The sequence below is a fragment of the Entelurus aequoreus genome, linkage group LG07, assembly GCF_033978785.1.
Source record: "Entelurus aequoreus isolate RoL-2023_Sb linkage group LG07, RoL_Eaeq_v1.1, whole genome shotgun sequence".
Classification (NCBI taxonomy): Eukaryota; Metazoa; Chordata; class Actinopteri; order Syngnathiformes; family Syngnathidae; genus Entelurus; species Entelurus aequoreus.
The window spans coordinates 15,401,250-15,428,079 of record NC_084737.1 but is presented as its reverse complement, the minus strand read 5'-3'; the positions used below and the strand labels follow the sequence as shown (position 1 = coordinate 15,428,079).

The window sequence follows — 26,830 nt, the reverse complement described above, 5'->3', positions numbered from 1 at the left end:
TCTTCTCCGACACCGACGAAGAGGATTTCGGTGGTTTTAGTACGCAGGAGGAAGACGATGACACAATGATTAAAGACTGACTTTTCATATACCGGTAGGCTGGTTATTTTGATAACGTACAGGCGAGCACTTTGTATTACTTTGCACCGTTGTATTATTTGTACTCTGCATGAATGCTGTTCGCCATGTCAAAGATGTGAAAGTTTGATTGAATGATTGAAAGATTTATTGTTAATAAATGGGACGCTTTGCGTTCCCAAACAGTCATCTCTGTCCCGACAATCCCCTCCGTGGTAGCAGGAACCCCTATATACTACGGTAATTACACATCAAAACCCTGCGGCTTATAGTCGGGTGCGGCTTATATATGGAGCAATCTGTATTTTCCCCTAAATTTAGCTGGTGCGGCTTATAGTCAGGTGCGGCTTATAGTCGGGTATTCATACTTTATATCACTTTTTTTCACGTAAAAAGAACACATTTTTAAGGTTTGGTGACTTTTATTTTATTTTGTAGTAGTTGTAGCGACTTCCTTGTTCATTTACAGCAGGGGTCCCCAAACTTTTTGACCCCGCATTGGGTTAAAAAAAAAAAAAAAAAAAAAAAACATCTATCCATCCATCCATCCATCCTCTCTCCCTCTCTCCCTCCACCACCAATATTTTGGTACTGGTACCAAAATGTCGATACTTTTCTAAACAAACGGGACCACAAAAAATGTAATTATTGTCTTTAATTTAACAAAAAAATCTTAGGGTACATTAAACATGTTTATTATTGCAATTTAGTCCTTAAATAAAATAGTGAACATACTAGACAACTTGTCTTTTAGTAGTAAGTAAACAAACAAAGACTCCCAATTAGTCTGCTGACGTATGGAGTAACATATTGTCATTTATCATTATATTATTTTGTCTATATTATGAGGGACAAACTGTAAACATTGATTATTAATCCACTTGTTCATTTACTGTTAATATCTGCTTACTTTCTGTTTTAACATGTTCTGTCTACACTTCTGTTAAAATGTAATAATCACTTATTCTTCTCTTGTTTGATACTTTACATTAGTTTTGGATGATACCATAAATGTAAATGATAAATGATAAATGGGTTATACTTGTATAGCGCTTTTCTACCTTCAAGGTACTCAAAGCGCTTTGACAGTATTTCCACATTCACCCATTCACACACACATTCACACACTGATGGCGGGAGCTGCCATGCAAGGCGCTAACCAGCAGCCATCAGGAGCAAGGGTGAAGTGTCTTGCCCAAGGACACAACGGACGTGACTAGGATGGTAGAAGGTGGGGATTGAACCCCAGTAACCAGCAACCCTCCGGTTGCTGGCACGGCCACTCTACCATCGGATACCAAGTAGTTACAGGATCATACATTGGTCATATTCAAAGTCCTCATGTGTCCAGGGACATATTTACTGACTTTATAAACATAATATGACTTTTTTTTTAAAAAGAAAAAAGATTTTGTGACGATAAAAAATATCGATGTAATCAAGGTGGTATCACTTAGATACGCTCTTGTACTTAAAGTTAAGTTAAAGTTAAAGTACCAATGATTGTCACACACACACTAGGTGTGGTGAAATTTGTCCTCTGCACTTGACCCATCCCCTTGATCGCCCCCTGGGAGGTGAGGGGAGCAGTGGGCAGCAGCGTAGCCGCGCCCGGGGATCATTTTTGGTGATTTAACCCCCAATTCCAACCCTTGATGCTGAGTGCCAAGCAGGGAGGTAATGGGTCCCATTTTTATAGTCTTTGGTATGACCCGGCCGGGGTTTGAACTCACAACCTACCAATCTCAGGGCAGACACTCTAACCACTAGGCCACTGCGTAGGTTGGTATCATTACAGTGGATGTCAGGTGTCGATCCACCCATGGCATTTGTTTATATTCAGGCGCGCTAGATTTTGTTAGTGGTGACGCCGGCGAGCTATTGTACCCTCCTACGGTGTGTAGTGAAGCATGTTTAGCTATTCCTCGTCCTGCAGTGATAATGATACTTGTAAGATACTTTATTTGGATTAGTGATTTAGACGTAGATAAAACACTGCCGACTGCGGATGGATGTTAGCCGCTAGCTAGCCATGTCTTAAAGCACTTCTTCCTGAGGGCATTTCAGTGTTATAAGTTCACATTTATCTTTAGTTTTTAAGCTAAAATGCGTCCATTCTCCCTTTTCTGTCTACACACTGTGTCTGCTTGTAAGTACTCCGTGTGTGTGCTGCCAAACATGCTCCTCTGCTCCTAAAACCAGCTATGTCACGACAAGACGGTACTTTTCAAACAGCGTATAGTACCGTTTTTGATTCATTAGTATCACGATGCTATACTAGTATCAACTCTAGTTCAAACACAGTGTTACTGTTCAAACTGTGTGTAATGTTACAGCGGCCAAAATAATGAAATGTTTAATAAAACCTCTGCCCTGTTTTTAATGAACACCTGGACCTACTACGCTGCCTTATTTTAATGTTGGTCAAATGGTGGCACTTGGTAAAAAAAAAGTTTGACAAAGACGGATTTATGACGTTCTGACAATTAAATTGGGTCTTTTTAGTTCATTTTTAAATTATGCAAGTAATTATTTTGTTGTGATTAAACTGATTATAAAAAAGTAATCGTTTGAAAGTGCCCGCGCCCACAAAGTCTCTTCCCTGACAAAAACAAAATAATCCATGTTGTCTTCAACTAGAGCTGGGCGATACGGCTGAACTGTATCACGATGTAAGTCTTCTATAACGGTAAATATCGATAATTACTAGGGATGTCCGATAATGGCTTTTTTGCCGATATCCGATATTCCGATATTGTCCAAATCTTAATTACCGATACCGATACATACAGTCGTGGAATTAACACATTATTATGCCTAATTTGGACAACCAGGTATGGTGAAGATAAGGTCCTTTTAAAAAAAATTAATAAAATAAAATAAGATAAATAAAAACATTTTCTTGAATAAAAAAGAAAGTAAAACAATATAAAAACCAGAGATGTTATCGGCCGATAATTGCTTTAAATGTAATATCGGAAATGATCGGTATCGGTTTTTTATTATCGGTATCGTTTTTATTTTATTTATTTTTTTTATTAAATCAACATAAAAAACACAAGATACACTTACAATTAGTGCACCAACCCAAAAAACCTCCCTCCCCCATTTACACTCATTCACACAAAAGGGTTGTTTCTTTCTGTTATTAATATTCTGGTTCCTACATTATATATCAATATATATCAATACAGTCTGCAAGGGATACAGTCCGTAAGCACACATGATTGTGCGTGCTGCTGGTCCACTAACAGTACTAACCTTTAACAGTTAATTTTACTCATTTTCATTAATTACTAGTTTTTATTGAACTGTTTTCATATTGTTTTACTTTCTTTTTTATTCAAGAAAATGTTTTTAATTTATTTATATTATTTTATTTTATTAATTTTTTTAAAAAGGACCTTATCTTCACCATACCTGGTTGTCCAAATTAGGCATAATAATGTGTTAATTCTACGACTGTATATATCGTATCGGTTGATATCGGTATCGGTAATTAAGAATTGGACAATATCGGAATATCGGCAAAAAAGCCATTATCGGACATTCCTAATAATTTTTTAATGACCTATGGAAAAATAAATTTTTATTTCAAATGTAACCTTCCTCTGATTATAATCCCCTCAGCTATCAAGGCAGAAAGGAAGTGTCCACACAAGCATGGGAAACACTGTAAACAAAATAGTAAAATCACATTGCACACTTAAACATAAGCTCTTAAAATGAAGGAATATGTAAGAAATGCTTCATAAGTGTACCAAAATAGTGCAAAGTGTGAAAATGTAAACAGAGAAACCGGAGAATAACTATTTTCTGCAGGTTTAGTGGCAGTTACAGCTGTGCTCTAAAGGGTGAGCGCGGCTAAGGTGGTGTGGTATTAGCGGTCTTGCTTTGCATCATTTACAGACCACATTGGTCCTGACTACGGTCCCTTCAAAAAAATCAAAAAAGTCCAGGTGACTTTTCCTCTTTTATCCACAATTTCTTCATTTTGACTTTCTCTTCTCGCCGCCAGACAACCAAACGTTGTAGTTAATACTGTCACCAAATTGGCTGTTAGCATGCAACCAACCTTGCCTCCATACTTCCAAAGAAGAAAAATTGTTTTTATATCGAACGTTTTGTCGAGCACATTATTATTTTTTCCCGATTACATGTCTATATTGATATCGTTTCATCGCCCCGTCCTCGCTTTAACATGTAGTGATCGTAGTTATGGGCCTGCTGCAATGCCAGCAGCCCATATTATTGTGACGGCTGTTAACTCTGAGTGTGCTAACGGTAGCATGCTAGCACGCTCACAATAAAGTGCTAACTTTTTTCCCCAAAATTTTACACTTTTTTTCACTAATTCCGCAGCGATACACCTTGCAGTCATATAACTTGGTATGTGAAACAATCTAACTGTTAGCATATTAACGTTAGCATGCTAGCGTGCTACCATTAAAGTGTGAGCTTTTTGAGCAAATTTTGCAACTGTTTACCCTACAGTCATTTAACCTGGTATGTGACACTTTTTACTTTGTTAGCATGCTAACATGAAAATGCTAACTTTTTAAGCTAATTTTACACTATTTACTCTTAATTCTCCAACCATACACCTTAGTCCTATAACTTGGTATGTGACACAAGCTAACTGTTAGCATGCTAGCAGGCTAACAATAAAGTGCTAACTTTTTTTCAAATTTTACACTTTTTTCTCTAACCTTGCAGTCAAATACCTTGGTATGTGAAACAAGCTAACGGTGAGCATATTAACGTTAGCATGCTAGCGTGCTACCATTAAAGTGTGAGCTTTTTGAGCAAATTTTGAAACCGTTAACCCTACAATCATTCAACCTGGTATGTGACACTTAATGTTAGCCTGCTAACATTAAAGTGCTAAATTTTGTAGCTAATTTTGCATTATTTACTCTAATTCTCCAACCATACGCTTTAGTCCTATAACTTGGTATGTGACCCAAGCTAACTGTTAGCATGCTAGCACGCTAACAATAAAGTGCTAACTTTTTTTCAAATTTTACACTTTTTTCTCTAACCTTGCAGTCAAATACCTTGGTATGTGAAACAAGCTAACTGTGAGCATATTAACGTTAGCATGCTAGTGTGCTACCAGTAAAGTGCGAGCTTTTTGAGCTATTTTTGCAACCGTTTACCCTACAGTCATTTTACCTGGTATGTGACACTTGTTACTCTGTTAGCATGCTAACAAAAAAGTGCTAACTTTTTTTAGCTGATTTTACACTATTTACTGTAATTCTCCAGCCATACACTTTAGAGTCATATAACTTTGTATGTGAAACCAGCTAACTGTTAGCACGTTAACATTAGCATGCTAGCGTGCTACCATTAAAGTGCGAGCTTTTTGAGCTATTTTTGCAACCGTTTACCCTACAGTCATTTTACCTGGTATGTGACACTTGTTACTGTGTTAGCATGCTAACATTAAAGTGCTAACTTTTTAAGCTAATTTTGCACTATTTACTCTAATTCTCCAGCCTTACACCTTAGAGCAGGGGTGGGCAATTAATTTTTACCGGGGGCCGCATGAGCAACCCAAGCACTGCTGGAGGGCCACATCGACAATATTTCAATTAAATTTTGCTCAATATTATTTTTGATGTATACCGTAAGATAAATAATAATAATAATAATAATTAATAATAATAGTAATACTTCAACATAGTGTGTGTAACAGCATTCCATGACTAATATAAATAAATTAACATTAATAATAAATGACAGTAAAATAAGCACACGTATGACTGAGGAGTCATAGTGTAACTTTGTGTGGTGTTTGAGTTGTCTGACTTTTTGTGTGGCCGTAAACGCACCAGTGGTTTAGTGCTATGAGTGTTGGTGACAGATGACAAGTTGGTTTTGGCCTGGTTTGTACGGCAGAAAATGACTAGTTTTTCGAGATAGAAGTGTTTTACTCATGTTTTTTGGTGTGGTTATGTCCGAATATAAACAGTTTTGCTCAATAAAGTGATCGATATAATTCCTGTCCTCGAAGCATCTCGATAGACGTTACAATAATTGAACGGTGTTGACGAACACCGTTAGGGCCGCTTGTTGTCACTGTCACTCAAAGTTGCATTGCAAAATTACATAGAATAAATATGTTTATTTTGTTTAGAATTCAGATGGGATTTGATTTGGTGCGCGGCATATACTTGCTGCGCGCAGCAGACGCTTGAGCGGCGTTGCTTTGCAGTCCATGTCTTGTTGGAAACACGTCATTCTTCATCAACTTTTCTCTTTTTAGCGTCTCGGGTGTAAACCGTGCATCACTTGTCGCTGCATGTGCACCTTCACTCGCAGGTTACACACGGACACACGCCCATAAATAATACTTTTCAAAATAAAAGTAGCACAGTTGTATTGCGCGCACGACATAGATGTTTTTTCAACTTTATTTTGTAATTTGTAATTGCAGCTGTTCACATTCACTCACAATCACGCACACGCATACGTCCACACGGAAGTAATACAAATAACGATTTTCAAAACAAAAGCAGCACCGTTGTATTGCACACTCGACATAGATACTTTTTAAAATTTATTTTGTAATTTATAAATGGCCTCATGCGGGCCGGACAGGGACGTACAAAGGGCCGGATGCGGCCCGCGGGCCGCAGAATGCCCAGGTCTGCCTTAGAGTCATATAACTTGGAATGTGACACAAGCTAACTGTTAACATGCTAACATTAGCGTGCTAACTTTTTGAGCTAGTTTTACAACCGTTTACACCAGAGTCATATAACTTGGTATGTGACATTTGTTAACTGTCGGCATGCAAACGATAGCATGCTGGCCAGCTAACTTAAGCATGCTATGTTTTTCATCTAATTTTACACTTGTTTCTATATTTCCGCAGCCATACACCTCACAGCTGTGTTACTTGAAATGTGAGACATGCTAACTGTTAGCATGCCATCGTTAGCACACATGCTAAGTGTTAGCATTTTAATGTGTGCATGCTAACGTTTTAGGCTAGCTGTGTAGCTTATTTTGTACAGTTACACCTAAAACTCTCGGATTCAGACACTCGGCACCATCTCATAAGTACGGCAGCAGACTGCTGCTGTTGCTATGGCAACGTGACACCACCACCGCCGGTGACCTATTTTCACGTGAATCTCCGCAGTCTTCCTCCACACGCAGAAAGAAAACTGATGTTTCTATGGCGACCATCGCCCCTTACAGGAAGTGAAGCGGGAGGACGAGGACGCAGACGGGCACGGCGAGGACAGAAGGTCACGTGGTCACGTGACCTCGGCCACCGAGTGCCAGCTCAACCTGCTGGACCACGTGGAGTGTCTACACCAGCATATCTGCACCAGGATGGACCTGGTCGAGAAAGACCTGGACGGTAAACCCCGCCCCTTTTTCCAAACGCAGTGGAATGCCCCAAAAGATGGACCTATGCCCCCCCCTTAGCCCCCTTCGTCCCCCATCATTGCAAATGTTAAAGTGACATTTATTACCATCGTATTATTCATAACCAGCCCCGTAACAAAATATATTTATTATATATATTATATATTTGTAGCACAAGGACACATTTGGGGAGATTTGACAAGGTGGGGGGGAAAGGCTGGTTATGAATAATATGTTAAAAAATATAATTGTTATAATATAAAAACTATAATAGGCAATAACATAAACATTGTAGTTGTAATAATATAAAAACGAATAGTTAATAACATAATTATAATTGTTATAGTTACATAAAAACTATAATGTTATAATATCAACTCTAATAGTTAATAACATACAAACTAATAGTTGATAACATAAAAACTATAATAGTTAATAAAATCAAAACTATAATAGTTAATAACCTATAAAGTATAATAGTTAATATCATAAACAGTACAATAGTTAATAACATAAAAACGTTAATAGTCAATACTAGAATAGTTAATAACATAAAAAGTATAATGGTTAATAACATAAAAAGTACAATAGTTATTTAGGTAATAACTATAACTGTTAATAACCTAAAAAGGAATAATAGTTAATAACATAAAAACTATAATAATAACATAAAAAGTATAATAGTTAATAACAGAAAAAAGTATAATGGTTATTTAAAAAAAAAAAGTATAATAGTTAATAACATAAAAAGTATAATAGTTTTTAACATAAAAAGTATAATAGTTATTAACATAAAAAGTATAATAGTAACATAAAAAGCAAATAGTTAATAACATAAAAAGTATAATAGTTTTTAACATAAAAAGTATAATAGTTAGTAACATACAAACTATAACAGTTAATAACATAAAAAACTATAATAGTTCGTTTTTTTCCAAAAAAGTACAGTAGTTAATAACATAAAAAGTATAATAGTTAATAACATAAAAAGTATAATAGTTAATAACAAAAAGTACAATAGTTATTAAGGTAATAACTATAACCGTTATTAACCTAAAAAGGAATAATAGTTAATAACCTAAAAACTATAATAGTAACATAAAAACTATAATAGTTAATAACATAAAGACTATAATAGTAACATAAAAAGTATAATAGTTATTTTAAAAAAAAGTATAATAGTTAATAACAAAAAAAGTATAATAGTTATTAACATAAAAAGTATAATAGTTATTAACATAAAAAGTATGATAGTAACATAAAAACTATAACAGTTAATAACATAAAAAGTATAATAGTTTTTAACATAAAAAGTATAGTAGTTAATAACATGCAAACTATAATAGTTAATAACATAAAAAACTATAATAGTTTTTTTTTTCAAAAAAAGTACAGTAGTTAATAACATAAAAAGTATAATAGTTAATAACAAAAAGTACAATAGTTAATAACATAAAAAGTACAATAGTTAATAACATAAAAAGTATAATATTTTTTTAAAGTATAATAGTTAAAATAAAAAGTATAATAGTAACATAAAAAGTATAAAAGTTAATAACATAAAAAGTATAATAGTTAATAACATAAAAAAGTATAATAGTGATTTTAAAAAAAAAATTCTAATAGTTAATAACATAACAATTATAATAGTTAATAACAAAAAAAGAATAGTTATTTAAAAAACAGTTTAATAGTTAATAACATAAAAAGTATAATAGTTAATAACATAAATAACTACAATGGTTCTTTGAAAAAAAGTATAATAGTTAATAACATAAAAAGTATAATAGTAACATAAAAAAGTATAATAGTTAATAACATAAAAAGTATAATAGTTAATAACATAACTAAAATGTTAATATAAAAACGTAATAGTTAAGGAATATTTGCAATGAGGAAGGTAAAGGTGGCGGTGAAATAATGCTCTTTATGATGAGACTTGAGCTCAGTGAGCGTCTGATGCAAGCAGACTCAACGGGAAGATTTTTTAATGTCTGCTATAGGAAAGTGTTATTAATAACTCCAGCAATGCCTATAATAGACCACTAGGTGGCAGTAGTGTTTCCCTATTAACAGTGCCACTTCAACTACTTCTACACTTACATGGTGCCTGGTGGGATACATGGTGGTCCTTTCTTCATATTTGTCAACTAAACTCTTTTTTTTGTGTGTGTGTGTGTCCTCACCCGCCCGCCAGTGTTGGAGTCCTGGCTGGACCACTCGGGCGAACTGGAGCCTCCCGAGCCTTTGTCCCGCCTCCCGCAGCTCAAGCAGCGAATCAGGCGGCTGCTGCGAGAGCTGTCCATCATCAGGCGCCTGTCCGTACGCCGTTGGCACTGACTTCCACACCTAGCATTAGCTTAGCATTAGCATCCCTTCATGTCAGCGTCACACTGAACCCAGTTTTTTTTACTGTTTAATCACCAAGGGGAAGATAAAAACCACAAACCACGCTTTCACTAAAAGTATTGGGACGAACATTTCCACTAACTGCATTTCCAGAGGACAAGACTGATGATGTCACCACAGGGTTGTGCGTTCACCACACACAATGTAAACACGATGAATGTTTTCTATTCTTGTACGAGAAGGTGTAAAAAGTTGTAATTTTGATAGCACACCAGCGAGGTTCTTTCGATCTCCTTTTAAAGGCAAGACGGCGTTCACGGAGGCCGCTCATTAAACGCTAAAGTTGTGACCGCCGTGTTTGTTTGTGACACACACACACACTCTCGCTAACTTGATGACGTCAGCACTATGTGTTGTCATCCTACTGGTCAGCAGATGGTCACACTGTGCGTGTGTGTGTGTGTGTGCGTGTGTGTGCGTGCTTGCTTTGGCAATGCTTACTTAATGGGGACCTCGCTCTGTTTACACAGTCACCTTTAGGGGACCTCTGACGGTATGGGGACAAAAAAACAGGTCCCCTAAAGCAGTGATGTTCAACCACTAGGGTGCCGTGGGAAATTATGCAGCTTCACCTAATTGGTCCAAAAAATGTTTTTTTTGCAAATCAATAATTATAATCCGCAAATACTGTGCCGTTCCTTAGTGTCCGTGCTGTGTAGAACTCGGCTGTAGAACTGTGATCCCAATATGCAGACCACAGCGTGCAGGTAAAAAGGTACACTACTGTTCAAAAGTTTGGGGTCACATTGAAATGTCCTTATTTTTTAAGGAAAAGCACTGTACTTTTCAATGAAGATAACTTTAAACTAGTCTTAACTTTAAAGAAATACACTCTATACATTGCTAATGTGGTAAATGACTATTCTATCTGCAAATGTCTGGTTTTTGGTGCAATATCTACATAGGTGTATAGAGGCCCATTTCCAGCAACTATCACTCCAGTGTTCTAACGGTACAATGTGTTTGCTCATTGGCTCAGAAGGCTAATTGATGATTAGAAAACCCTTGTGCAATCATGTTCACACATCTGAAAACAGTTTAGCTCGTTACAGAAGCTACAAAACTGACCTTCCTTTGAGCAGATTGAGTTTCTGGAGCATCACATTTGTGGGGTCAATTAAACGCTCAAAATGGCCAGAAAAAGAGAACTTTCATCTGAAACTCGACAGTCTATTCTTGTTCTTAGAAATGAAGGCTATTCCACAAAATTGTTTGGGTGACCCCAAACTTTTGAACGGTAGTGTATGTAACGCTTAAAGTCCTACTGAAATTAATTTTTTGTATTTAAACGGGGATAGCAGATCCATTCTATGTGTCATACTTGATCATTTCGCGATATTGCCATATTTTTGCTGAAAGGATTTAGTAGAGAACATCGATGATAAAGTTCGCAACTTTTGGTCGCTGATAAAAAAAGCCTTGCCTGTACCGGAAGTAGCGTGACGTCGCAGGTTGAAGAGCTCCTCACATTTCCCCATTTACACCAGCAGCGAGAGCGATTCGGACCGAGAAAGCGACGATTACCCCATTAATTTGAGCGAGGATGAAAGATTTGTGGATGAGGAACGTGAGAGTGAAGGACTAGAGTGCAGTGCAGGACGTATCTTTTTTCGCTCTGACTGTAACTTAGGTAAAAGGGCTCATTGGATTCCACACTTTCTCCTTTTTCTATTGTGGATCACGGATTTGTATTTTAAACCACCTCGGATACTATATCCTCTTGAAAATGAGAGTCGAGAACGCGAAATGGACATTCACAGTGACTTTTATCTCCACGACAATACATCGGTGAAGCACTTTAGCTACGGAGCTAATGTGATAGCATTGTGCTTAAATGCAGATAGAAACAACAGAAATAAGCCCCTGACTGGAAGGATAGACAGAAGATCAACAATACTACTATCAGGAGACACCGAACCAAACACTGGACCTGTAACTACACGGTTAATGCTGTGCCGCCTGTCGAAGCCTAGCAATGCTGTTGCTAACGACGCCATTGAAGCTAACTTAGCTACGGGACCTCATCAGAGCTATGATAAAAACAATAGCGCTCCACCTACGCCAGCCCTCATCTGCTCGTCAACACCCGTGCTCACCTGCGTTCCAGCGATCGACGGCGCGACGAAGGACTCCACCCGATCACTGATGCGGTCGGCGGCTAGCGTCGGATAGCGCGTCTGCTATCCGACTAAGTCCTCCTGGTTGTGTTGCTGCAGCCAGCCGCTAATACACCGATCCCACCTACAGCTTTCTTCTCTGCAGTCTCCATTTTTCATTAAACAAATTGCAAAAGATTCACCAACACAGATGTCCAGAATACTGTGGAATTTTGCGATGAAAACAGAGCTGTTTGTATAGGATACAATGTGTCCGAATACTTTTGTTTCAACCATTGACGTCACGCGCAAACGTCATCATATCTAGACGTTTTCAACCGGAAGTTCCCCGGGAAGTTTAAAATTGCACTTTATAAGTTAACCCGGCCGTATTGGCATGTGTTGCAATGTTAAGATTTCATCATTGATATATAAACTATCAGACTGCGTGGTCGGTAGTAGTGGCTTTCAGTAGGCCTTTAAGACAAAAATGAACAAAAGGGAAAGGAAAAGGCAATGATGCATAGGGACGGCTATGTAAAACGACAGTGAAACTGAACTGGCTACAAAGTAAACAGAAAAAGAATGCTGGACGACAGCAAAAACTTGCAGCGTGTGGCGCAGAGACGGCGTACACTGAGTAGTGTGAATTACATTTATATAGCGCTTTTCTCTAGTGACTCAAAGCGCTTTACATAGTGAAAACCCAATATCTAAGTTACATTTATACCAGTGTGGGTGGCACTGGGAGCGGGTGGGTAAAGTGTCTTGCCCAAGGACACAACGGCAGTGACTAGGATCAAGTTGCTGGCACGGCCACTCTACCAACCGAGCTATACCGCCCCATGTGCGTCCGTACGTGACATGACAATCAACAATGTCCCCACAATGAAGAATAGCAACAAGTTACATAGCCTTGCGGGGAATAGTGCTCAAAGGAAGACAGGAAACTGCTACAGGAAAACACCAAAATAACAGCACAAGACAAGATTTAAAGCACTACCAACAAGCTCAAAATAAGGCACGAGGAGGACCTGGTGGAGTTTCATTTTTTAACGTTTTCTGCTGGTGGTGTGCTTCCGGATTTTTAAATGAAAAAAATGTGCCTTGCCTCAAAAAAGGTTGAAAAACAGGTCCCCTAAAGGGAAACCTTTTTTAAATGATGTCAATCATTTTAAAAAGGTTTAACCATTAATAGTACTGGGATTCTGTATGGTGTCCATCCTTAGTTAAAACTAATATATTTGTCCAAAAACTAAATCTGGTTTAGTGTTCCTTAGGATGGCATTTTCATACAGCGTGATTATAAAACATTATTACCTTAAAGCAGGGGTGTCCAAACTTTTTCCACTGAGGGCCGCACACTGAAAAATCAAAGCAAGCGGGGGCCATTTTGATATTTTTTTATTTTAAAAACCAATACAATATATGTATAAAAATATACATTAATGGCCTCCACTCAGGCTTGAGTGGAGGCCAAACCCCAAAGGGTTTTGGTAAAAAAAATATTAAAAATGTGTCATTATTCAGTATTATTATCTCTAGATCAACATTAGGCCTATCTGTCAATATAACGTTTTTAAAGATTTAAGTCGTATGCTTTTTTTGTCAAAGAAAACCCTGTTTTTTTATGGAAAAAAACACAAAATATGCAATATTTTCACCCAATAAAATTTTTAAGAGGAATATTTCAGATTATATAATAATTGGAGCCTTAAAAAGAGCAATAACTCATAACACCATTGATTATAATTCATTGTTATTTTTTGAGCAATGACACTTAAAAACAAATCACACAAAATTTATTTGGGGAACCAAAAGGGTCCTACTCATTAAAGTGTTAAAAAATAAAATTACATTTTTTTTACTGTTTACTTTTAACACAATAATCTCGAGATCAACTTCAGATCCATCCGTCAATTATACGCTGTATTGTTGTTTATGTTTTTTGTTTGTTCGTTTTAGGCCCTTTCTTTAAAAAAGAAAAAAAAAAAAGTTAAATTTTTTATATGGCAAACACAAAATATACAACATTTTCCCAATAAAATATCTCAAAGTGCAATATTTAATGTGACGTAATTGGAGCCTTGGATAGGTCAATCATTCATAATAACATTGATTTTGATTCATTATTATTTTTTAAAGAAAGAAACTGCCTGCATGGCAGCTTTGTGTTATTAGAGTGAACATTGCAACATTTTCTTGTTACATTTCACCTGTTTGCTCTTTCATACCACTCTTTATGTTTTTATTTTTTTTAATCGTATTTTAAAATGCGCCGTGGGGCTGTTAAAAAATGACCTGCGGGCCGCACTTTGGACATTCCTGCCTTAAAGTATGATTCACATTCAGAATTTTCCATAGTTGGAGTAGCAGACAACTTCATGACTGCTGAATAGCAGTTTTCAGTAATGTCACAGAAGATGCAGGATTAGCTTTAACATTTAAGTGGTGAAACTTCCTATAAGAGGACAGCTATAGTGCTGTATTCTGACCATCATGTCATATTTCATTTCAACTTTTTTTTTAATTTTTAAATGGTCCTCAGTAGTCACGTACAAATTTGTGTGAATTATGCAAAATTATTTAAATTTGGTCCCCATGAACCATATTAATTATTTTTCCCCAGAGTCCCCAGTAAGAATGCTCAGCACATTACTTCATCAATCCAGAGATTTAAAGACGTGTATTAGCTAACTGGGCAGTGGCCATTTTACCCAAAAAAATGTATGCCTCCACAACCTGTAGAAAGGGTGGTCCCCACAAGTGGTGATCAAAAACTTGGTCCCCATTCCAAATGATAACCAGTATGTGTGTGTGAGAGAGTGAGAGAGAGCGCACCAGACAGACCATATTTTCACAAAGTGGCAGGGTGGTGTTTGTTTACTCAACTGCAGCGGGTGTCAGGCGTTGGTTTGAGATGACATCTTGTACTCACAAGGTCCTGGGTTATTTTGTCAATCATATATATTTTGCTGACCTCGGCGATGGACGAGTTCAGGGGTGTCCACATTTGAACGGGCCACAACAAAAAATGTTGGCATTCTAATATTAGCATGATAGCCTTTTATTTATTTATTTTTTTCAAATTTAGCGTCAAATATTCTGTTACTTGACGAATGCTACCTGGTAGCATTCTATACGAGTAGGCTTTACACAAGAGTCATAATCTGGTACTTGACGTATGCTAACTAGATATTATATTATCGGCCGATAAATGCTTTAAAATGTAATATCGGAAATTATCTGTATTGTTTTTTTTTATTATCGGTATCGTTTTTATTTATTTTTTATTTATTTTATTAAATCAACATAAAAAACACAAGATACACTTAAAATTAGTGCACCAACCCAAAAAACCTCCCTCCCCCATTCACACTCATTCACACAAAAGGGTTGTTTCTTTCTGTTATCAATATTCTGGTTCCTACATTATATATCAATATATATCAATACAGTCTGCAAGGGATACAGTCCGTAAGCACACATGATTGTGCGTGCTGCTGGTCCACTAATAGTACTAACCTTTAACAGTTAATTTTACTCATTTTCATTAATTACTAGTTTCTTTGTAACTGTTTTTATATTGTTTTACTTTCTTTTTTATTCAAGAAAATGTTTTTAACTTATTTATCTTATTTTTTTTTTTTTATTTAAAAAAAAAAAGAACCTTATCTTCACCATACCTGGTTGTCCAAATTAGGCATAATAGTGTGTTAATTCCATGACTGTATATATTGGTATCGGTTGATATCGGTATCGTGTATCGGTAATTAAGAGTTGGACAATATCGGATATTGGCAAAAAGCCATTATCGGACATCCCTAATGCTAACATTGCTACATATATTTTAACATTAATGTATTTTGGTACGTGACACGTTAGTCAGTCTTTTAGCATGCTAATGCAGGCTTTTTAAGCTAATTTAGCAGGTACACACCTCAGCATCAAATATTTTATTACTTGACCAATACTAACTGTTAGCATGCTATATAAGTAGGTTAGCTTTTAAGAATACACCAGAGTCATAATTTGGTACTTGATGTATGCTAACGTTACCATGATAGCATTTTTTTTTTTACATATTTTTTTAACATGAACTTACTTTGGGATTTGACACATGCTACAGTTAGTATTTTAGCATGCTAATGCACGCTTTGTTGAGCTAATTTAGCAGATATACACCTCAGCATCAAATATTTTATTACTTGACCAAAACTACCTGTTAGTAGGCTAGCTTTTTGATTAACACAAAAGTCATACTTTGGTACTTGATGTATGCTAACGTTACCATGCAAGCATTTCTAAATATTTTTGAACAATATTTTGGTACCTGACACATGCTACAGTAAGTATTTTTAGTATGCTAACATTAGCATGTTAGCTTTTTAAGCTAATTTAACAGGTGTTCACCTCTGTGTCATATATTTTTGGTATTTCACTAATGCTAACTGTAAGCATGCTATTGCTAGCAAAGTAATGTTAGCATGCTAGCTTTTCGATATACACAAAAGTCATAATCTGGTACTTGATGTATGCTAACGTTACCATGCAAGCATTTCTAAATATTTTTGAACAATATTTTGGTACCTGACACATGCTACAGTAAGTATTTTTAGTATGCTAACATTAGCATGTTAGCTTTTTAAGCTAATTTAACAGGTGTTCACCTCTGTGTCATATATTTTTGGTATTTCACTAATGCTAACTGTAAGCATGCTATTGCTAGCAAAGTAATGTTAGCATGCTAGCTTTTCGATATACACAAAAGTCATAATCTGGTACTTGATGTATGCTAACATTGTTACATATATTTTAACATTGATGTAACTTGATGTATGCTGACGTTACCATGCAAGCATTTTTAAATATTTTTGAACAATATTTTGGTACCTGACACATGCTACGGTTAGTATTTTTAGTATGCTAGCTTTTTAAACTAATTTAGCAGCTATACACCTCAGTGTCAAATATTTTGGTATTTCACTAAGCTCATATTGTTTGTTACTTGACGCTATCCGGCCAGCGTGCTGACTTTTAGCATTTCAGTTCGGCTTTGGCTCTTGAGCATTCGCACAAAATCTGTACCCGAATTGCATGTTTGTAAGGATAAGGGGACAAACTTCAAACTGACCTGGGTACGTGTTGGAGCAGACCTGGGCAAATTAAGACCCGGGGGCCACATGCGGCCCTTTAAGCTTTTCAATCTGGCCCGCCGGACATTCCCCCCCCAAAAATTTCCTGATCTTTAAGATGGAAAGTGTAGCTACCATTATGATGTGCAGTGATGTTTTCTAATTACCATAAGTCTTGAACTACACAACATATTTCAATGGTTGGAATCTGCGCTTTTGCATGATATTTTAGTGACTAGTGTTGTCCTGATACCAATATTATTTTGATACTTTTCGGTACTTTTCTAAATAAAGGGGACCAGAAAAATGTGCAATATTGGCTTTATTTTAACAAAAAATCTTAGGGTGTGGCGGACCGGTACTTTTCAGAGGCGGTATGGTACCGAATATGATTGCGGTACTATACTAATACCCGTATACCGTACAACCCTGCTAGTTACTATGGTAATCTACGTCACAGCAGGTCAGACGAGGCACCAAGCAGTGTGGGTGGGGAGCGTTTCCACAGAGTGTTTCCAGAGCGGCCAGCCTGAAATGCGGGTGTCAGGGACAGACGTGGAAGGAGATTTTTACAAGAAAGTTCTAAAGCTTAGTGATATATCACATATATCAGATCACATTCATATTTCGCTGTGTTTGTTGCATTTGGCTTGATTGTAATATATGTTGATTGAGAGAGGGTGTGACGTTCAAATGTTCTCCATATTCAAGGTTTTATCGTTCATAGAAAAAAATAAAATTCCATTCCGTTTTCAAGGCGGTCTGTCATAACATTTTTAGCATTAAATCCGACTTTAGTGTGAGGTTTTGTATTAGTTTTCCTTAAAATAGATATACCGGCCCCCAGACAGTATTTTTTTCTCTAAATTTGGCCCCCCGAGTCAGAATAATTGCCCAGGCCTGTGTTGGAGGATGCGAGTGTTGTCTTTTTTTCTGCTTCGGCTGCTGACCCTGGACAAGCAGAGGAAGTTGGATGGAATGTCAGTCACAAAAAAGTGTGAATAAATTGACAAAAGCGGAAGACAAATGTAAAAAAAATTATAAATATAAATAAATAATATAAAACACTGACTTTATTTGAAGAAATAGTACAGAACTAGTAAGTGTTTTTTTTTTTCTTATATCAATTGCTGCAGCGTGAGGCCCCGCCCACCTCACCCACGAGCACTTGTTTACGTTGCCTTAGCCCCGCCCCTCGCTGCCAACTTAAAGCGGGAGCCGGGCGCGTTCACTTCAGTCCACTCGACGTCCTCTCGGCGGCAACAAGGTCCTCCGGAGAGCCCGCAGCGGACTGCTCTCCCTCCGGTACAACTACTAACGGCTCCCAGTCGGTTCTCCTCCTCCCGCCGCCCTCTCTTTTAGTACGAGACGGACTTTACGGTGAGTCTTTCAGGGGAAACGTAGCCGTTAGTTAGCTAGCTAGTTAGCTAGCTAGTTAGCTAGCTAACTAACGAGGGGGGGCTGACTAGTGGTCACGTGGTCGCGCGTTACCCACGCATCGGTGTTGTGTCTCTGCGTACACGTGTACGTGTGCGCGCGCGCGACGGCTCCCATGGCAACGGTTGCTAGGCAGCAGGTGCCCGTCCGCAGCTAACATTAGCATGCGCGCGCCACAAAGCTCATGTTAACGATGACATACGCTCAGGCCACTTCATTAGGTACACCATCGCTCTGCCTCGAAAGCATCATTTATTCTAATAACCGATGACTTTATTTACAGGGTGGCAATGATAATTTAAATAAATAATATTTGCTGGTTATGTAGGTTTTCCCCTCACGAATGTGTATCATGCATTACAGTATGTGGGAGTCAAATATCTTGATACTTAATGAATACTATCTTAGCCTTTTGGTATATATAATCAGGTCCTTGATGTATGCTAACATTATCATGCTACCATTTTTACATATATTTTACCACTAATATATTTTGGTAGGTGACACCTTAGTCAGTCTTTTTGCATCCCGATGCAAGCTTTTTAAGCTAATTTAGCAGGTATACACCTCAGCGTCAAACATTTTATTACTTGACCAATACTACCTGTTAGCATGCTATATAAGTAGGCTAGTTTTTAGGAATACACCAGAGTCATAATTTGGTACTTGGTGTATGCTAACGTTACATACACTGCATTTTTTTAAACATATTTTTTAACATTTACTTTGGTACTTGAAACATGCTACAGTTAGTATTTTAGCAAGCTAATGCTATCTTTTTTTTAAGCTAATTTAGCAGGTACACACCTCAGCATCAAGTAGTTTTGTTACTTAACCAATGCTACCTGTTAGCATGCTATATAAGTGTTTATATTACATGCAGTATGTTGATATTACAAACCCCGTTTCCATATGAGTTGGGAAATTGTGTTAGATGTAAATATAAACGGAATACAATGATTTGCAAATCCTTTTCAACCCATATTCAGTTGAATATGCTACAAAGACAACATATTTGATGTTCAAACTGATAAGCATTTTTTTGGTTGCAAATAATCATTAACTTTAGAATTTGATGCCAGCAACACGTGACAAAGAAGTTGGGAAAGGTGGCAATAAATACTGATAAAGTTGAGGAATGCTCATCAAACACTTATTTGGAACATCCCACAGGTGAACAGGCAAATTGGGAACAGGTGGGTGCCCTGATTGGGTATAAAAGTAGATTCCATGAAATGCTCAGTCATTCACAAACAAGGATGGGGCGAGGGTCACCACTTTGTCAACAAATGTGTGAGCAAATTGTTGAACAGTTTAAGAAAAACCTTTCTCAACCAGCTATTGCAAAGATTTTAGGGATTTCACCATCTACGCTCCGTAATATCATCAAAGGGTTTAGAGAATCTGGAGAAATCACTGCACGTAAGCAGCTAAGCCCGTGACCTTCGATCCCTCAGGCTGTACTGCATCAACAAGCGACATCAGTGTGTAAAGGACATCACCACATGGGCTCAGGAACACTTCAGAAACCTACTGTCAGTAACTACAGTTGGTCGCTACAGCTGTAAGTGCAAGTTAAAACTCTCCTATGCAAGGCGAAAACCGTTTATCAACAACACCCAGAAACGCTGTCGGCTTCGCTGGGCCTGAGCTCATCTAAGATGGACTGATACAAAGTGGAAAAGTGTTCTGTGGTCTGATGAGTGCACATTTCAAATTGTTTTTTGGAAACTGTGGACGTCGTGTCCTCCGGACCAAAGAGGAAAAGAACCATCCGGATTGTTATAGGCGCAAAGTGTAAAAGCCAGCATCTGTGATGGTATTGGGGGTGTATTAGTGCCCAAGACTTGGGTAACTTACACATCTGTGAAGGCGCCATGAATGCTGAAAGGTACATACAGGTTTTGGAGCAACATATGTTGCCATCGAAGCAACGTTACCATGGACGCCCCTGCTTATTTTAGCAAGACAATGCCAAGCCACGTGTTACATCAACGTGGCTTCCTAGTAAAAGAGTGCGGGTACTAGACTGGCCTGCCTGTAGTCCAGACCTGTCTCCCATTGAAAATGTGTGGCGCATTATGAAGCCTAAAATACCACAACAGAGACCCCCGGACTGTTGAACAACTTAAGCTGTACATCAAGCAAGAATGGGAAAGAATTCCACCTGAGAAGCTTCAAAAATGTGTCTCCTCAGTTCCCAAACGTTTACTGAGTGTTGTTAAAAGGAAAGGCCATGTAACACAGTGGTGAACATGCCCTTTCCCAACTACTTTGGCACGTGTTGCAGCCATGAAATTCTAAGTTAATTATTTGCAAAAAAAAATAAAGTTTATGAGTTTGAACATCAAATATCTTGTCTTTGTAGTGCATTCAGTTGAATATGGGTTGAAAAGGATTTGCAAATCATTGTATTCCGTTTATATTTACATCTAACAATATTTCCCAACTCATATGGAAACAGGGTTTGTATATTTATATTATGTATATTACAATATGTGGGAGTTAAAATGTGCACCCCCCCCGGGTGACCGGTGCAATGGACGTCGAGTGGATCTAACATAATATTGTGAGAGTCCAGTCCATAGTGGGGCCAACAGGAGATCATCTTGAGTGGAGACGGGTCAGCAGCGCGGAGACGTCCCCAACTGATGCACGGATGAGTGGTCCAACCTGGGTCCCGACTTTGGACAGCTAGCGACTCATCTGTGGTCACCGAATCTGTGCCCCCCCTCTCTACGAAGGAGAGGGGGGCAGAGCAGAAAAGAAAAGGCAGATCAACTAGTCTAAAAGTGGGGGGACTTAAATGCTTCTACTGAGGTAGCATCTCTAACTGTTACCGGGAGGGCATTCCAGAGTACTGGAGCCCGAATAGAAAACTCTCTATAGCCCGCAGACTTTTTTTGGGCTCTGGGAATCACTAATAAGCTGGAGTTCTTTGAACGCAGATATCTTGCCGGGACATATGGTACAATACAATCGGCAAGATAGGCTGGAGCTAAACCGTGTAGTATTTTATACGTAAGTAGTAAAACCTTAATGTCGCATCTTAAGTGCAGAGGAAGCCAGTGCAGGTGAGCCAGTATAGGTATATAAATAGGTGTATATGTATATAGGTATATAAAGGTATATACAGTATAGGCGTAATATGATCAAACTTTCTTGTTCTTGTTAAAAGTCCAGCAGCCGCATTTTGTACCAACTGTAATCTTTAATGCTAGACATAGGGGGACCCGAAAATAATACGTTACAGTAATCGAGACGAGACGTAACGAACGCATGGATAATGATCTTAGCATCGCTTGTGGACAAAATGGAACAAATTTTAGCGATATTACGGAGATGAAAGAAGGCCGTTTTAGTAACACTCTTAATGTGTGACTCAAACGAGAGAGTTGGGTCGAAGATAATACCCAGATTCTTTACCGAGTCGCCTTGTGTAATTGTTTGGTTGTCAAATGTTAAGGTGGTATTATTAAATAGATGTCGGTGTCTAGCAGGACCGATAATCAGCATTTTCGTTTTCTTAGCGTTGAGTTGCAAAAAGTTAGCGGACAGCCATTGTTTAAATTCAGTAAGACACGCCTCCAGATGACTACAATCCGACGTGTTGGTCAGCTTTAGGGGCATGTAGAGTTGAGTGTCATCAGCATAACAGTGAAAGCTAACACCGTATTTGCGTATGATGTCACCTAGCGGCTGCATGTAGATACTAAAGAATGCAGGTCCAAGAACCAAACCCTGGGGAACTCCACACGTTACCTTAACATACTCCGAGGTCGCATTGTTATGGGAGACGCACTGCATCCTGTCAGTAAGATAAGAGTTAAACCAAGACAAGGCTAAGTCTGACATACCAACACATGTTTTGATACGCTCTAATAAAATATTATAATCGACTGTATCGAATGCAGCGCTAAGATCAAGAAGCAGCAACATGGATGACGCATCAGCATCCATCGTTAGCAATAGATCATTAGTCATTTTTGCGAGGGCTGTCTCCGTGGAGTGATTTGCCCTGAAACCGGATTGAAAGGGTTCACAGAGATTGTTAGACGCTAAGGGTTCATTTAGCTGCTGTGGAACAATTTTTTCAAGGATTTTCGAAATAAACGGAAGGTGGGACGGTAGTTTACCATGAGGTCAGGATCGAGGTTAGTTCTTTTGAGCAGAGGATGAATAACCGCTTTTTTCAATGCGAGGGGAACAGTGCCAGAGGAAAGTGATAAGTTTATAATATTTAGCACTGATGGTCCTAATATTACAAACAGTTCCTTGATAAGTTTCCCAGGAAGTGGGTCAAGTAAACATGTTGTTTGTTTTATCCCAGTTACACGCCGTAGGAATTCCTCTGTTATTTCATCAAAAAGAGAGAGACTGTTTTGGAGGGCAATATCCGTCGTATATACATTCGTATCTGTGTTAATAGAACCCAGTTGTAGCTGGGATGCGTTGTCTTTAATCTCCTTTCTAATGAGTTCAATTTTCTAATAAAATAAATTCATAAAGTCATCTGCCGAGTGGGTGGAGCTACTAGGAGGAGTCCCTTGTACTGAACAAATATATTTAGGATCGTTTTTGTTGAGGCGGATGAGATTTGAGTAGTAATTAGCTTTAACTAAGGTAAGCATGTATTTATAAGTTATTAAACTATCACTCCATGCTTGATGGAAAACCTCAAGTTTAGTCGCGCGCCATTTGCGTTCCAGATTCCGCCCGATTGTAGCTGAGATAGGCTCCCCGAAGGGAATAAGCGGTAGAAAATGGATGGATGGATGGATGGATGGATGGATGGACTTCAATGTCTTTTATGTCCTTTGTGTCCTTTAATGCTTTCATACCTTATTTTTTGTATCTGCACTGCAACCACATAATGTCCCCATTGTGGAATAAATAAAGTATATCCTATTTAATATCTAGGTCAGGGGTGCCCAAAGTTTCTCCATTGGGGGCCACAAACTGCCAAATCAAAGGACCTTCAAAACCAGCACAATACATATATAATACATTATTTTTTTCCCCAAAGAACTAGAAAATGTAATTTAGGTAGAAATGTTGCACCTGGGGATAGGTTCATTGGCAACACTAAATGGGCCCTAGTCTTTGAATGTTGTCTGTCTATCTGTGTTGGCCCTGTGATGAGCTGGCGACTTGTCCAGGGTGTACCCCGCCCTCCGCACGAATGCAGCTGATATAGGCTCCAGCACCCCCGTGACCCCGAACGGGACGAGCGGTAGGAAATGGATGTATGGGTGTTGTGTGAAAGCTGAAGAGCCAAAGCTGAACTGAAATGCTAACAGTTAGCATGTTGGCCAGATAGCTCCATGTAACAAAAAAGTGCCGCGCTAAAAACAACTAGCATGCTAACAGTACTATGCTAACCATAGCATGTGCTTACATAAGCATTAATGAAATTGGCATTTCACATACTTGACACTAAAACTGCTAAATTCAATTTAAAGAAACTAGCATGCTAATGTTGGCATGCTAACTAACATGCTAATGTTGGCATGCTAACTAACATACGGCAAGTACCACCATGTATTACTTGGAGGTGTGTGCCTGAAAAATGTGTTTAAAATGCTAGCATGCTAATGTTAGCATCCATAAAGTCCCAAATTAGCTAAAAAAAAAAAAAAAGCTAGCATATTAACATTACAACAGGTGTCATTCGTCAAGTGACAACATTTTTGATGCTGAGGAATACACCTGACAAATTGGTAAAAAAGCTAGTATGCTAATGTTAGGAAGCTAACGATTGTGCTACGGGCCGTAAAAAAATTAGCAACACCCCTTAATTATGTGTATATTCTTTAGAGGTGCAGAAAAAATTGATAAATAATTTTCAAAAATCTATTTAAAAAAACAACTTTTTTAAAAATAAGAATCCATTAAAAATATATATGTTTTTAGGCCATCTTCATGAAACCAGAAGGAGCTTTTCTAACTTGTAACTTGTTTTGAAAAAGTTTCATTATAATTATTATACCAAATAATACATTGCCAGAGTCGGTTTGAATGGAGAATCGTATTGAATCAAGGATCCATTCTGAATCTAATCGTCACCCCAGGAATTGGATTGAATCATTACGTGATTCACACCCCCTAATGGTCTTGTCCTTTGAAAGCTTAAGAGAGGGTTTCTTAAAGGGCAACTGCACTTCTTTGGAATTGTCTTTGATTGATTGATTGAGACTTTTATTAGTAGGTTGCACAGTGAAGTACATATTCCGTACAATTGACCACTAAATGGTAACACCTGAATAAGTTTTTCAACTTGTTTAAGTCGGGGTACACTTAAATTGATTCATGATACAGATATATACTATCATATATACTATCATCATAATACAGTCATCACACAAGATAATCACAATTAATTATTTACATTGTTTACAATCAGGGGTGTGGAGGGGGGGGGGGGTTAGGATATGGACATCAAGTAGTGGACATAGAGAGAGAGAGAGAGATCAGAAGGCATAAGAAAAAGTATCTGCATTTGATTGTTTACATTTGATTGTTAGCAATCCGGGGAGGGTGTTAGTTTAGGGTTGTAGCTGCCTGGAGGTGAACTTTTATTGCGGTTTTGAAGGAGGATAGAGATGCCCTTTCTTTTATACCTGTTGGGAGCGCATTCCACATTGATGTGGCATAGAAAGAGAATGAGTTAAGACCTTTGTTAGTTCGGAATTTGGGTTTAACGTGGTTAGTGGAGCTCCCCCTGGTGTTGTGCTTATGGCGGTCATTTACGTTAAGGAAGTAGTTTGACATGTACTTCGGTATCAGAGAGGTGTAGCGGATTTTATAGACTAGGCTCAGTGCTAGTTGTTTAACTCTGTCCTCCACCTTGAGCCAGCCCACTTTAGAGAAGTGGGTGGGATTGAGGTGGGATCTGGGGTGGAGGTCTAGCAGTAACCTGACTAGCTTGTTCTGAGATGTTTGGAGTTTAGATTTGAGGGATTTGGAGGTGCTAGGGTACCAGGAGGTGCATGCGTAATCGAAAAAGGGTTGAACGAGAGTTCCCGCCAGAATCCTCAAGGTGCTTTTGTTGACCAGAGAGGAGATTCTGTAGAGAAATCTCGTTCGTTGGTTAACCTTTTTGATTACCTTGGTTGCCATTTTATCACAGGAAAGGTTAGCCTCTAGATTGGAACTTAGGTAGGTGACCTCATCTTTCCTGGTGATAACAATGTCACCCACTTTTATGGTGAAGTCATTGACTTTCTTGAGGTTGATGTGGGACCCAAACAGGATGGATTCTGTTTTACCCAAGTGTATGGATAGCTTGTTGTCAGCGAGCCAGGTGCAAGTTCTACAGAGCTCAGCACTGAGGATTTTCTCCACCTGTGACTTGTCCTTGCCGGATACCAGCAAGGCAGAGTCATCCGCAAACAAAAACAATTCACAGTCGCATGCCGATGACATGTCGTTTATGTATATTAGGAACAGTAAAGGTCCCAATATACTGCCTTGGGGGACTCCACAGCTCACTGGGAGGGGGGGGGGGACACGGTGCCGTTTACCTCTACCACCTGCTCCCTCCCCTCCAAGTAAGATTGCATCCAGCTCCATGAGTTTTTGTTAAATCCGATTGCTCTGAGCTTATCCAACAGTATAGCGTGGTTAACGGTGTCGAAGGCCTTCTGAAGGTCCAGCATGACCATGCCGCAGTATTTGCCCGCGTCCACCTCATGTTTGATGTGGTCGGTCAGATAGAGAAGGCATGTGTCAGTGGAGTGGTTAGTTCTGAAACCGGATTGGAATTTGTACATGAGTTTATTAGTGGCAAGGTAACTATCGACCTGTTCATAAACCATTTTTTCCATTACTTTCGAAATGGAACTGAGAATAGAAACAGGTCGGTAGTTGCCAGGTTCCAATTTGCTTCCTTTTTTAAAGAGGGGAGTTACTCTTGCAATCTTAAAATCTTTTGGTACTTGGCCTTGTGTAATTGATAGGTTTATTATGTGCGTGATGATCGGGGCAATGATGGAGGCAGAGTCCCTGAGGAATCTGGAGGGAATATTATCAAGGCCGGTGGCCTTGTTAGGGTGGAGCGCGCTCAATTTTTTAAACACCTCATCAGCTGTGACCATTTCTAATTTGAAATCATTGTTGGATACTCCTAGCTTTCTGTAGAAGGCTTTAATGTGTTCTACACCAAAGCGACCAGAGTGGTGGGACAGCTTGTTGACAAGGGTTGCGGCTATGCTATCGTTCACAATCGTTATGACAATGGAGGTTATTTATAAAACATTTTTTGCATTCTAAATATTAAATAAATGCAAT

General features: G+C 38.3%; 3 protein-coding genes across 3 annotated transcripts in view; 2 read left to right on the top strand and 1 right to left on the bottom strand.

Annotated features, from left to right (window-relative positions):
* Positions 1–10,680, top strand: part of LOC133653427 (PHD finger protein 20-like) — a 50,845-nt gene extending 40,165 nt beyond the window's left edge. Inside the window, exons 16-17 of the mRNA XM_062052669.1 lie at positions 7,291–7,456; positions 9,662–10,680. Coding sequence (XP_061908653.1) covers positions 7,291–7,456; positions 9,662–9,804 — 309 coding nt within the window. The 3' untranslated portion in view covers positions 9,805–10,680. The remainder of the gene's footprint in view (positions 1–7,290; positions 7,457–9,661) is intronic.
* ubxn10 (UBX domain protein 10) overlaps positions 1–26,830 on the bottom strand; it is a 265,348-nt gene that overhangs the window by 225,860 nt on the left and 12,658 nt on the right. The window lies entirely within an intron of this gene.
* Positions 18,311–26,830, top strand: part of LOC133653433 (protein NDRG3-like) — a 52,650-nt gene continuing 44,130 nt past the window's right edge. Inside the window, exon 1 of the mRNA XM_062052678.1 lies at positions 18,311–18,484. The gene's annotated coding sequence lies outside the window, so the exon portion shown is untranslated. The remainder of the gene's footprint in view (positions 18,485–26,830) is intronic.